The 12,339-nt window shown below is 44.3% G+C and overlaps 1 protein-coding gene across 1 annotated transcript in view; it reads left to right on the plus strand.

Annotated features, from left to right (window-relative positions):
* Positions 1–12,339, plus strand: part of LOC144101252 (DNA-dependent protein kinase catalytic subunit-like) — a 137,015-nt gene that overhangs the window by 73,075 nt on the left and 51,601 nt on the right. Inside the window, exons 53-57 of the mRNA XM_077634339.1 lie at positions 3,451–3,576; positions 4,395–4,628; positions 6,279–6,428; positions 7,331–7,504; positions 8,101–8,181. Coding sequence (XP_077490465.1) covers positions 3,451–3,576; positions 4,395–4,628; positions 6,279–6,428; positions 7,331–7,504; positions 8,101–8,181 — 765 coding nt within the window. The remainder of the gene's footprint in view (positions 1–3,450; positions 3,577–4,394; positions 4,629–6,278; positions 6,429–7,330; positions 7,505–8,100; positions 8,182–12,339) is intronic.

A 12,339-nucleotide genomic window follows, 5' to 3' on the forward strand; every position in this document is an offset into this window, starting at 1 on the left:
GAGAGGTTTTCGGGCCCCCTCATTATTGTAAAAACCGGACTATAGGTCGGACTGGAATATAGGTCGAACCCCTAACTAACCAATTCTAAAAATGAAAAAATCTTTTTCACTGGAAAAAGCACCCAAAGACACCCTTACCGTGAAACAAATGCGACTCAACAGGCTGCACAATGGTGGCAGTATTTATTTTCATTTAAATGTTACACCCGGCCAGTTTTGTAACAGTATCGCATGCCCATCGGCCCACATGTTTGTTTCTGGCACACAGAAGTACGGTGCCATAGAGCAAAGCCCTTCCTCTTCATGAATCGCCGCACCCAGTACGGCGAGCCTTTGAATTGCACCCTCGTGAGTATAGAGGCATGCGCGATCTCTACCGCATTCACGCGGATGCATTCGGCAGTCACAGGCAGCGATCTTGCATGCAGCACAACCTTTCCTTCCAATTCTGGATACACTGCTGTCCGCCCACGAAGTGATGTTTTTTTCTGGTTGCTGCAAGTTGTAATACACAGCTTCTGCCTCCGCCAGTACTGAATGCTCTTTTCGGATACTCCAAATTCATGCTGTGCCGCCAGGTTGCTGTGAGCATCCACATACTCAATCGCGTTTTTCTTGAAGGCAACGGTGAATTGCCGTTGGCTTCTGCTCATTTTGAAACAAAATGTGAAAAAGCAACCTTTAACCAAAATAGCTTTGCAACAACGAAAACGCAAAATGGTGGTGCGAGAACGTCGCTAACGTCGCCATGCCGAGCTGCTGCTGATGGCGATGGTGATGGAGGCTGTTGACTTCAGCCACCCATTGTTGCAAGACTTCGTAGTTTTTCCACCAATGACCGGTATATAAGATAGGGGTTGACTTTTCGCCACGGTTTTTTGAAAAAAGTTCGACCTATATTCCGGTTTTTATGGTAAGTGTAAAGCACAGCTGGAATTCGTCATCTTCAGGGTTCACCACAATCTCAGAGTCTTTAAATTTGCTCATGTCTGATCATGTTTGGTCATGTTTGCGAATTTCGCCATGCTTATGCAGGGTTAGCGCTTCCTTAAATTTTGGTCATCATTAATTCATCAGATAAAGTAGAGTAATTGTGTGCTTGTTCTGTGGTGGATCTAATCATCCCCTTTTCCTGCCGTTCATGCAAGGAACTACGAAAAAAAAACACATTCAGTCAACTATTTAGCAGTTGTGGCCTATCAGCTTTTTCTGTGAGAGATACTCTTCTGCCACCTGGAAATTGCCTCTTTGAGGCTTGCTAAAAATGCTTTTAAAAGGAGCATTGAGGAGGACTCCGTGCAATTTTTGTTTTAAGTGAAAATTGATTCTATGCCTTCTTCTGGGTATGTTAGGTTTGTTGGATAGCAAAAGGCGTATTTATTCCCAAGAATTTTGAATTAAAAAATATTCCTGCCCGTCAACTCAAATTCGTGACATCTGCATTGAAAAGGACTCCATGATCACGTGATCAAGTGAATGGCAATGTAGCCTAGCCTCTAAGTTCCGCACCTGAAAAACTTGATTAACGCAGTTTACTTTCGAAATCGGCTTTGTGATGGCAACACCTGTATTTCATTGTTTGGGCCTTTTCTAGGTTGTGAAAGCTCTGTATCGAGGGAAAGTAGCGTCTTTTTTGTTAGAATGCAATGATCTGTCGACACAGGCCAACTTTAAAATTCTTCTCACTGTCTCTCTCAAATGCACGTACACCTTCAAACCTTGTTCTTTGCTTTAAAGAGTAGCGTCTAATCTGCCTTTTTGGCGGGGCCTCTGCACACATGTGGCATGTCCGTCTCTGCCTTCTCACACTCTACTGGTCACCAATATACTGCCAGCTTGTAGCATGTATGCACAGATGTGCATGCCTGCCACTCTGTAAGTACAGTTGGTACCTTACAGACGCATATCGTACCTGCGAGCTTCACTTGCATGTGTTTTTAACCAGTTTTTGTGTGTAGCAGATTAATTTTCGCGGTTCTTGCCAGAGGGCGCCACATGCTGTGAAAAATGCGGATTGTGCACCACCTGCGTGGCCAGCTGCAAATCATTGTTGCTTTTGACAGACAAACATTTGTCCGCACAATGCTGTTCAGTCATGCACTTGGCTTTCCTGTTATGTCGTTACTCTCTTTGTTGTACTCTTTCTTTCTTGCAAAATGCGACATGGTCACAGAGACTTTCGCCCACTTGTTGTTGTGGGATGCTGGTCGGTGTGGCACTGCTAGAGTTCCTGTTAATTACTGTATACAGTGACATATGTTGCCGGGCTAATTAGTTTTGCATTTAAAAAAAAAAATACATGGTACCACAAGTACACACACAAAAAGATGAGGAGACAAAGGACAGGTGCCTGACCATCGCCTCCTTGTTTTTTTGTGTGCACTTGTAGCACCATGTCTTCTTCAAAATATTGTACTATACAAGTCGGATGGCTTGTGTTAACCAGATTGGTTATGTTAACAGTACTTAGATTTTTTTTTACATTGAATATTTTGGAAGCTGAACAAAGGCGCCCGAACTGTTCAGCTTATCAGAGAAGTCTGCCTGACATATTCCTTCTCAAAGGAAATTCTCTCTGCTCGTAGCGGTAATGCAGTGCCACAGAGAAGTGATTGTTTTTTGTTATGTATAGAGTATTTGTTTCTATTTAGAAGGCCTTTGTCATGATCTGGGTCAGATACAGCAGAGCGTCGATAATTTGAAGGATTTCTGCTCTCTGGTAAATTCTAATGCAGAAAGTTCAAACTGGTGGCCTGCACCAACAAGGTTAATTCTATGATCTGAGGTTCCTTGTGAGAATGCGCAATCCTGATTTCGTTGCAAAACCAATGAAGCAACAAGCCTTTGGAGTCACATTGTCATACTGCAGATCGATGCTTACGCTTGATATGCGAAGCACCCCAGTCCTAGTACTCTCAGGACAAAAACTGCTCCATGCTACGACGTGTGGTCTGCCAAAGTGCACACCTGCAGAGGAGAAGACATGCTTAACTGCTACAGAGCAGGGAATACCGTTTTCAGTATAATGTTCTCTCAACGCTTCGTCAAGGAAGCGTCCAGCATAGGCACTGGCATCGATCAAAGCACCTCTCACCCCGGCAGCATCCGTGCATGTCCCACAGCACGCCCAATGTTGCTCTATGCCTATGATGGGTTGACTGCACACTATGCCAGCCTACGCCATTTCCTTGCGTAGTGTGCCATGGTTAACAGGCTAAGTTACCAGCATCTCTGATTACTTCAGTAACCACAAACTTCGTTACCTTTCAGTAAAGGTAACACATTGTTGCAACAAAATTTTTTGTGTGGGTCTCATTTCTTCAGTTAATTTGAAGGCCCGCTTAATTCGAATATTTTTCATGGTCCTAGTAACTTCAAATTTACGAATTTGCTCTACTTTGAATTTCGATTTCGATTTTGTTTTCACGGCATATTTTTTTTTATTTCCAGTGCCATTCTGAGGCTGATAGAAGAGACCTCACTCGAAAGCAAGGATGTGAAAGGCGTTCTGCTGCTTGGAATTTTTGTCACGAATGACCTCGTTGCTTTTGATACATCGGACAGCACATTGCACAGGTGATTGGGAGTGAGATTAATGGGGGCTGTGTATTTTCTTTGATATTGCTATTTTGCTCATTAAGTTTAGCTCTAGAAAATGCTGTCTGTTCTTAAAGCTTGCGATAGGCACGTAGGCAGCACGCAGTCATTTTATGGTGAGACCATAACGACAAAGTTTATCATATTTGTTTCTTCAAAATGTGCCGACTGGCAGTTACATGCCGAGTTCAGTTGACATGCTTTTGAAACAGTAGTTTGGTATCGTGGTTGTAGGAACCTTGGAGTTACAGTGTGGCATAGGGTACTCATACGGGTTGGTACACTGCCCATAGTTAATCTTGGTAAGCGAAAAACTGTTTGATCATGATAGTCAGCAGTTTTCTGTATGTATAGTGCAGTGGCCGCATCATCACCACCATCATAAGATCCAGAACACATATTTTATTGTAATGGTTCCTTAACAACCCAATTCCCCAACAAACGGCCTTAGGCCTCCATTTCTAAATAAACAGCTCATTCATTCATTGTAATGGTAGCACGTGTTTTTTAACAAAAATATAAGAACTCAACTTGTATCAGAGCTTTGTTTGCTGCAGGTTTGGTTCTTAGTTTGTGCAGCTAGTTTATTTGCGAAGTCTTGAAATGAAACCCCTGTGAGCGAAATAAGTCATAGTTGCTCTTAGGACATCAGATTCCTAATAGCCAGAGCTGCAGAGAATGGCGTGACTAGTTTATCCCTAAACAGGGCTTGTTTACGATTGCACAGCTTTGCAGAGCCTTGCAGTAAATATGCAAAACCTTTTGTAATTTGCCTCTTCCTTAAACTCTGTTTCCAGAATCCTAGACCATTTGACAAAACTGTTAGCCTGCAAGCATCGACCTTCGTACACGTCCGTGGCGGATGTTATTGGGCTGACCTTCCACAAGATGAACGAGGGCGTTGGTGTGGACGCAGCATTTGAGAGCTCTGTCGAGTCACACCTAAATGGCATCTTGCGAATGGGCCTGCGCGACCAGTACGTGCTGTGCCTGCACCACATCTGCCGCTTCTACGAACCATTCGCTCAGAGGTACAGCTTCACAGTTTTTGAGTTTTTATGTGCGTGCTTGGTGAGTTGTTGCGTAATATAAGGTGCTGTAGTCTCTGTGAGGCATGCTTTTTGCATTTTCTTTTATTTTTTAGCTCACCTTATGGAATGGGTAATATAGACGGTTAAAATCTCTAAAGTAGATCTTGAGCAATCCTTTCAAGAGTGTTGTGATCGGCCAATTTTCACTTGCTTTGCTATTCAAGAGTTGGAAAGCATGGGAGCAGGAATGTGTTGTTTTGTCAATGTGTGGCAGTTGTTTGTTTTAGTCACTGACGTGAAACGCATCACCACTGCAGCGTATCATTAAGAGGTTGAGGTCACTTATTGTGTCTGTTCCTTGAAGCTGTTTGCATTCCTGCCTAAACCAGAGATAGTTGCATTTCATTGTTGTTTCACTGAACTAGATGCATGTTGTCGCCTTGTTATTTTTCACAGTGAATATTTAACTATGTCACCTGCTATGATGCTGAGTTAAAAAAAAAAAAACTTCTGACAGTATTTATTGCTGCAGTGAAAAATAATCATTGAGAAACCTTGCATAGTTATAACTTTCGTAGCAACAAATGACACCATTAATGCATTTTGTATTTATCTTGAACAATATGATGAAGTACCACAGTGCAACCTGGAGCTATATAAATGTTTCTGGCGAATGCTGCGATTGTGTGAAATTTGACAGCAAGAATAGGTAGCACTTTAGGCAGGAGAAGCACTGATATAGTATATCTTTGTGAGTGATGTGACATTCATTGTCTCGTAAGTGTGTCCTACCCACTGATGTTTTGTCATTTTGTAAGTTGTCTTATCCAGATATAGTCACATCTGCTTCTTAACTCACTTTTGTCCATCCAAATTTTAAAAATAATTTTTCATGATCTGTGTTCATTTCTTCCTGTTGAAAATTGACATCACTTTTGCATTTCATCTCTTTTGCTTTTTCTTTTTTTTGTGGCGTTTTGTTTCTTTTTTGATATTCTTCCTGTGCAGAGCACAAGATAAAAGCAGTGTGTTTGTTAATCACATTCTGTGGCTTCAAAAACTCTACCATTCGAAGAAGTAATGGGGGGTCATGTTTTGTATTTGTTTATTTGTAACCTAATTTCTAATTTAAGCCTTCGTATAATTGGATGTGATGTATTTTTATTTTCTATCCAATTTTAATCTTTCCTCTGCCATGCTGTCAGCGTGGTATGGGAGGGGTCAGAACGCTAATCAGGTTGCTTTTGGTGGCTTCAACTTCAACCTCCTTCATATGCGAAGATGAATGTTCCGACTTTTTGGTAGTTTACAGTTGACTAAGCAACACAGAAAAGACATAGACAAAGAAAAGGACATGATGACACAAGTGCTGTGCCGTCTTGTTTACTGTGACCATGTCTTTTCTGCACTGTTAAGTCTACATTTAACAAATAGAAAAAAAGAAATAATTGAGTTGAATTAACCGTCTAAAAAAAAATGTGACGAAAAACATTGTTCCAGTCCTGTCTGCTCTGAGATGTTCTAGATCAGTTTGCTTCTACTCACAGCGACGTGCTAACATTGCAGAAAAATTCTTGTTATGCTTCTCCACCTTCAAACATTTGCTTCTGTTTCTTGTCTCTCCCTCTGCCATCTCCTTCCTGCCACAAGGTTTATTGTGACGATGATGCTGCAGCTGCCAAGAGCTCTGGCCAGCTTCAAGGTTGCCATCCTGGAAGTCATCTCCGTTGCCTGCACCCAGGTGGAGCAACCTGTCCAGAAATTGGAGGGGCTCGGCTTTGTTGACCTGCTTGCTCACGGGTGAGTCCTCGCGTGATGCCATTTGGTAGCTGCTGTAGTTATACTTGCGCTAATATTTGAAGCTTGGTGCAAGGCGTCTTTATTGCTGGGCTAGCAGCAGTAGTACCATTTCTGACAAACCTGCTGGTCTTGGTGTTTGCAAAGCCTGAGGAGAGTGGAGAGGGGGAAATGAGTGGCCAATCAGAGCCGGCAGGGAGGACAGTGGAGAGGAGTATAGGGGGTGGAGAGGAGGAAAGTGGAGAGGGGGTAAGTGACCCCACCGTTAGGTGTGTGGGTTCCAGGAAGGTTGCCGCTGGCTCATAACTTGTTACATCACCGCATGAATGGCACATGGTTTTTCAACGCAAATCGGTCACACTGCTAGCACAGACCCCACTGCATCAATTGCAATGATTGCCTGTATAATTATGCGTTTGTGCCTACATTTGTCAGGCTTACAGAGGCAACTTGGGGCTCATATTAGGTTCACCTCCTGCTAAAAAAAAAAAGAATGCATGATGGCTTAGTTTGTGATTATGTGGGGCCAGACACTTCGTATTGCCCTTTAGGGCAAACACAAAAGCTCTGTACAATCACAGAAGTTGTCTCTAAATTGCCCATTTTCCTGTTTTCATATTAAACTGTATCGCCTATAATTATATTTCACTCTGTGCTCAACTTTATTAAACTGGTGCTTCATTTATGATGTTGCTAGTGCAGCAGTCTCTCGTGTGCAAGGGTTGTTTCGTGGCAGAACAACACTATGGTACCCTTCATTCCATGCTGGTGCCTCTCAAAGTGGCTGGTTCTGTCTCTGTACAAGGCTGTGGGAGAATTCTGTGGCCAGCAAAGCAGTCAAGGACCCTGCCAGTACCTTGTACTTTATCTCTCTGTGCATCTCACCTCATGCCCCCTGAACGCAGTGACGAGGCGACGCAGAAAGTGTCGCTCGAGATCTGCGCCAAGCTGCCGAGCGTCGCCACTGAGGAGGACTGGCGTGTGCTCCTTCCTGTCGTCTGCAAACTGCAGGGTCACGCCAGCGGCTCTTGCAGGAAGCTGGTGTATGACGTCTGCATGCGACTGTACACAAAGTACAGGTTTGTTTTCCATTTGCTACATTGAGCGAGTCCACCGCTTACCACTTCCATTTGCTGAATCTACAGCTTATCCCCCTTACGCATATGCGCACGCTCAAAACTGTTTTTTCTTGTGGAAGAAACCTGTGATGATCCTGAGTATGTATAGCTGTCAACGATCGTTGTGAGTCTGCAACATTTTTCAATGCTGATATCCTTTCAGGAGAGGCATGCCAGCAGGAGTAGACCGTTCATGTATCAAATGCTCTAAAGACCGGTGGGAGATTAGAAGTTTGAAAAGCTGGGATTGCCTTGTGGCATGTATGCTCAGTGAAAGGTGCAGCATGCTGATGAGCATGCAGTCATCGCAGTGCACCTGTCACTTAAAGGCTGTTTGCTACTTCTGCAAGCAATCTTTTGCACTTGTGTTCTGTGAACTTTTGTGGCTTGGTGTATAAATGGGTCAGAGTGCTGAGGGTGCAGCAATATGCGCCATTCATACGCTACATTTCTTGCAGCTTATGCATTCACCCAGTTTGTTTAGTCGTAACTATTTGGACTGTTAAAAGGCAGCTCACAGCAAGTATGACGGACAAAATGCACAAATTTCCTCGTAGGTCTGACGAGGCTTCTGACCTGATGAAGCAAGCAAGGCGTGTGTTGGTGTTGGGTCTGGGTGACACGGACATGCCGCTAAGGTGATCCTGCTTTGTGTTCTTAGTGCCATTTTTTGAAGGGCTCAGTGGAATGCGTTCATTTTTGTTATGTGCTCACTGGCAAGGGTGTGTGATGGGCACTGTGTTTGGGGGTACTTCGTTTGTGATTGGTATATGGCCATTTGTTGTCATGGCTGGAGGAGTGTTCACAACCTAAGCACATTAACGGCTGCTTTCCACGAAAGGTTTGAATGTGTAAAAAAAAAATGAAAAATTTGAGAAGAGAACTTTGTTTTATACTAATTTGTTTTTCACTTCTTTTCTGCCCTCCTTTGGGCTTCTCCATGACTCAAGATGGAGCTTAAGTTAAGGACAACGCAGCGAGCTATGTAAATTAAAGTGATAGGTGTAACGTTAAGAGACCGGAAGCGGGCAGAGTGGGTGAGGGAACGAACGCGAGTAAATGGCATCCTAGTCAAAACCAAGAGGAAGAAATGAGCTTGGGCAGGGCGTGTAATGTGAAGCCAAGATAACCGCTGGTCCTTAAGGATAACAGAGTGGATTCCAAGAAAAGGCAAGTGTAGCAGGGGGCGGTAGAAAGTTAGGTGGGTGGATAAGATTAAGGAGTTTGCGGGGATAGGGTGGCCGCAGCTGGCAACGGACAGGGTTAATTGGAGAGACATGAGAAAGGTCTTTGCCCTGCAGTAGGCGTAGTCAGGCTGATGATGATGACCATCATCATCTTGTGACTTCTATGTCTTGTTTATATTGGTTCATATCGGCACAAAATTTCAATCCCCTCACAGCCAAAGCATGCAACAGGAGACTTGGGGTCGCTTTGTATGATTACACATATGGCGTAAATGTACTGCATTTTCTCAATTTTACAGTAAGCTTTTGGACAGCTACCGAATTCAGCTGTTTTATGACTTTCGTTTTCCAAAAACATTAGTGAGCACCTGTACAATTCACCTGAAGGTATTTGGGCAGCTTGTCACTCCTTTTGTGTCCTCTTTACGCAGGGGCATTTTTGATGGCTTTAGGTTGTATGGGATTTCCCCTGAGATAAATGGCATTGCCACTGGTGTTGATGTAGCCGTCGCAGTATATACTAGCTGAAAACTCCTGAATTTGCATGCTGACCAATGAAAATGCTGTTCAGGTGGGCTGGAGAGGGAGCAATGTGTGTGTGTTCTGTTGCTGTCATGTGCACGGACTCCTGAACTTTTTTTTAATGGGGGGCAAGACTTCGGGCTTATTTTGTTATTTATTTTTGAATGCTCATTTGCATAATAAATTTTATATTTTTATTATTTTTATTTTTCAATGTTCAAAGGTTGATGCAAATTGTCACGCTGTGGTGACGACACTCCAGCGGTCAGGAAGACAACGAAAAGGCTTCCAAAAGAAACTGTTTAAGGGGCTGACTCGCGCCCACTAAGAACTGAATGACTCGGCAGCGGTGATAGCCATAAGCGTGCTTGGTGTCATCGAACTGAATGCCTGCAGTTCTTGGCCGCGCTCAATTTATATCTAGCGAGGAATCTTCGATAGAGAACCAATAGCAACTGCAACAATCTAGAAAAATGTGGAAGCATTTGCACACGGCCACGATCGATGGAGAAGTAAAGATGTACTTCTCTTGCTGACGTACTTGGTTCTTTATCTTCTTTGCACCAGGGGTGCCCACCGCCAGAGACTATTTGTTGATTTGGCTGACTGAAGGCTTCTTCGCACCAGGGGTGCTCCGTCAGAGACGGTCTTGCTACGAATTAGGATGCGGGTGTTAAGGGAGTAAGACTTCAGATTTCATGTACAAAAATTTACGTTATGCAAGTTGATGTACAGGAGACAACTTAAAGAAGTGGCCAAAAGGTTTAAACAAAAAAAGGCATAACTGGCTAACATTAGGGGAGACCCCTGCTCGGCATAGCCAAAGATTCATTACATCTGAGTGTAGCCCAGAACGATTTTCCAGGCTCCAGGGCCCGGTTTTAAAGACCTCAGAGCCTAGCCCACATTTTGCACCACCCAATCAAAACATACTAACACATGATTGGTTAACAAACTGCATGGCACACCTTCCAGTTTCTGCAATTTTCAAAACCCTCTCCCTAAAATACACTACGCAAAAAGAACATCAAAGTTGCTTTAAAAAAATGGCATTGCGGGAATGGGCCCTCGGAATGATTGGCCCACTAGGTTTACGTGCCACGCCCCACACTTCCACAGTATTACTCAAACTCTCTTCCTTACAAAGTAAAAAGAGAAACACATGAAAATACATCAAGAACACATTCACGTGTCGCAGGCTTCCTGGGAACCCGTGACCCTGGCGTTTCCCAGCGTTAGGGCAATTATCGATTTCACCCGAGCCGCTGCCACTGCGGGTAACAAACTACTCGTCTTCGCGACGATTGTTGACAGGCGCCCCTAAAATCTGCAAAGCGGCGCCAAGCCTGTCATTGCTGCCTTCGCGGCGGCGTTCCTTTTCTTTGGCTACGTTTCGTTAAGCCGCCCCGTTCCCCCAGAGCATACAACGTCCTTGCGCGTCGGAGTCGCCGCGGCGCCAGCAAGTCACGTCCGCACCTGACCGTACGCTACACTTAATTACTCCTGGTCAAGCGCGAGTGTTCAGACCCGTCTCGCACGGCGGTTTTTGCCCTTAAAGAAAAAAAAAAAAACCTCTGCCGACCTTCCAACCTAGACTTAAAAGACGCTAGCTACTGCCCTCAGTCACCCCTGATGTAGGATCCGAGTCGGCTTTGAAACGTTGGGTTAAAATTAAAATTTTTGGTTGGAGATGTACAGTTTATTATAAGTCTTCAAACCCAACCAGACAGGCAAATCTGTCAAAATGTTTAATTTTCAACCTAGACGGTGTTCGCTAAGACGAGGAGGGGGGGCTATGGTGGCTTCGCCAAGGTTACTGTCCATCTGCCTCGCCTTGCCCGCTTCTTGCCGACGCACCAACGGGGATTAGCGAGAGGAAATCGCCGCTCCGTGGCACCGAGCCAGTAACAAAAGGACGGGTGGCTCCCACAAAGCCGCGGGCATCCACAAGTTCCTTACAGGAGATAAGTCTGGTCACATCTCACATTACAGAACAAAATGATAAAGCTGCATGCCGGCGGTTCTGAGTGCGAACGAACAAACGGTGCAGATTTTCACGGCAATATAAAACGAAGTGAAATGGGAAGCTTTATGCATGAGGAGTGATCAATTGCATTAAAAAAGTTTGCATGGTTTGTTTGATTGAAATCTGCTATTCATGATCATGTACATGGGTCAGACAGTCGACTTCTGCTGGACATCACTAGTTTAGGTTACTCATATACTAAACGCCTTACAACTGGCCACAAAGCGAAGTAGCTCAGCCTCACTTTGATTTGCATTAGAAGAGTCCTAGAACTGAAGTGTTTCAATTGTCAGAAATCTGACCCAAGTGCAAACAATTGGAGAGTGGGGGGGCGCTGCCCCCTCTGGAAAAATATTGGGGGGAGGCGACCGCCCCCCTTGCCCCCCCTATTCTGGGATCCCTGGTCATGCAATATAAATGAATAGATGGAGAGTTGGTCAAAGAGTAAGATACACAGTTATTGCTGTTGCGAGTTCTTTAATAAACCTGCTGTATGGACTCAAAAAAACTGATTGCAATGTCTTTGTCTTTGAAGAAATGCCCTTGAAGGAAATGAAGAGTGCAGTAACTCACTCTCAATGGACACCTCAACCGTGTTGTGAGGAAAGGGAGGAAGGAGGCATTGAAAGAAGGAAGAGAGAAAGAGGTGCCATTGTGGAGGGTTTGGTATCGACTTCAGCCGCCTGGGGCGCATTAACATGCACTAACACTGCACGGCACATGGGTGTCTTTTCCGTTTCGCCTTCACTGAAATGTGGCTGGCACAGCTGGTGTTTGAGCCCACACCCTCTTGTTCAGCACCCGTACACCATAACCACTTAGGACTAAAGGGAACTTTGTTTAGTTGCCTCCTGTGTGCACAAATTTTTTTCTTAGGCGCGAACAGGCAATGGATAAGAGATGCTTTTACTTTTGCGTTCCTTTCTTTGGTAGTAGTTGACGTGTAATATGTGAGAGGCACTTGAGGTAAAACACATGGCTGTGTCAGTTTGTATTCTTGCCTACTTCTCATTCTGCTCATGCTCTTGCATTTTTCTCCGTGCTTTTCATTCGTGTGGGGC

The sequence above is a fragment of the Amblyomma americanum genome, chromosome 8, assembly GCF_052857255.1.
Source record: "Amblyomma americanum isolate KBUSLIRL-KWMA chromosome 8, ASM5285725v1, whole genome shotgun sequence".
NCBI classification, from domain to species: domain Eukaryota; kingdom Metazoa; phylum Arthropoda; class Arachnida; order Ixodida; family Ixodidae; genus Amblyomma; species Amblyomma americanum.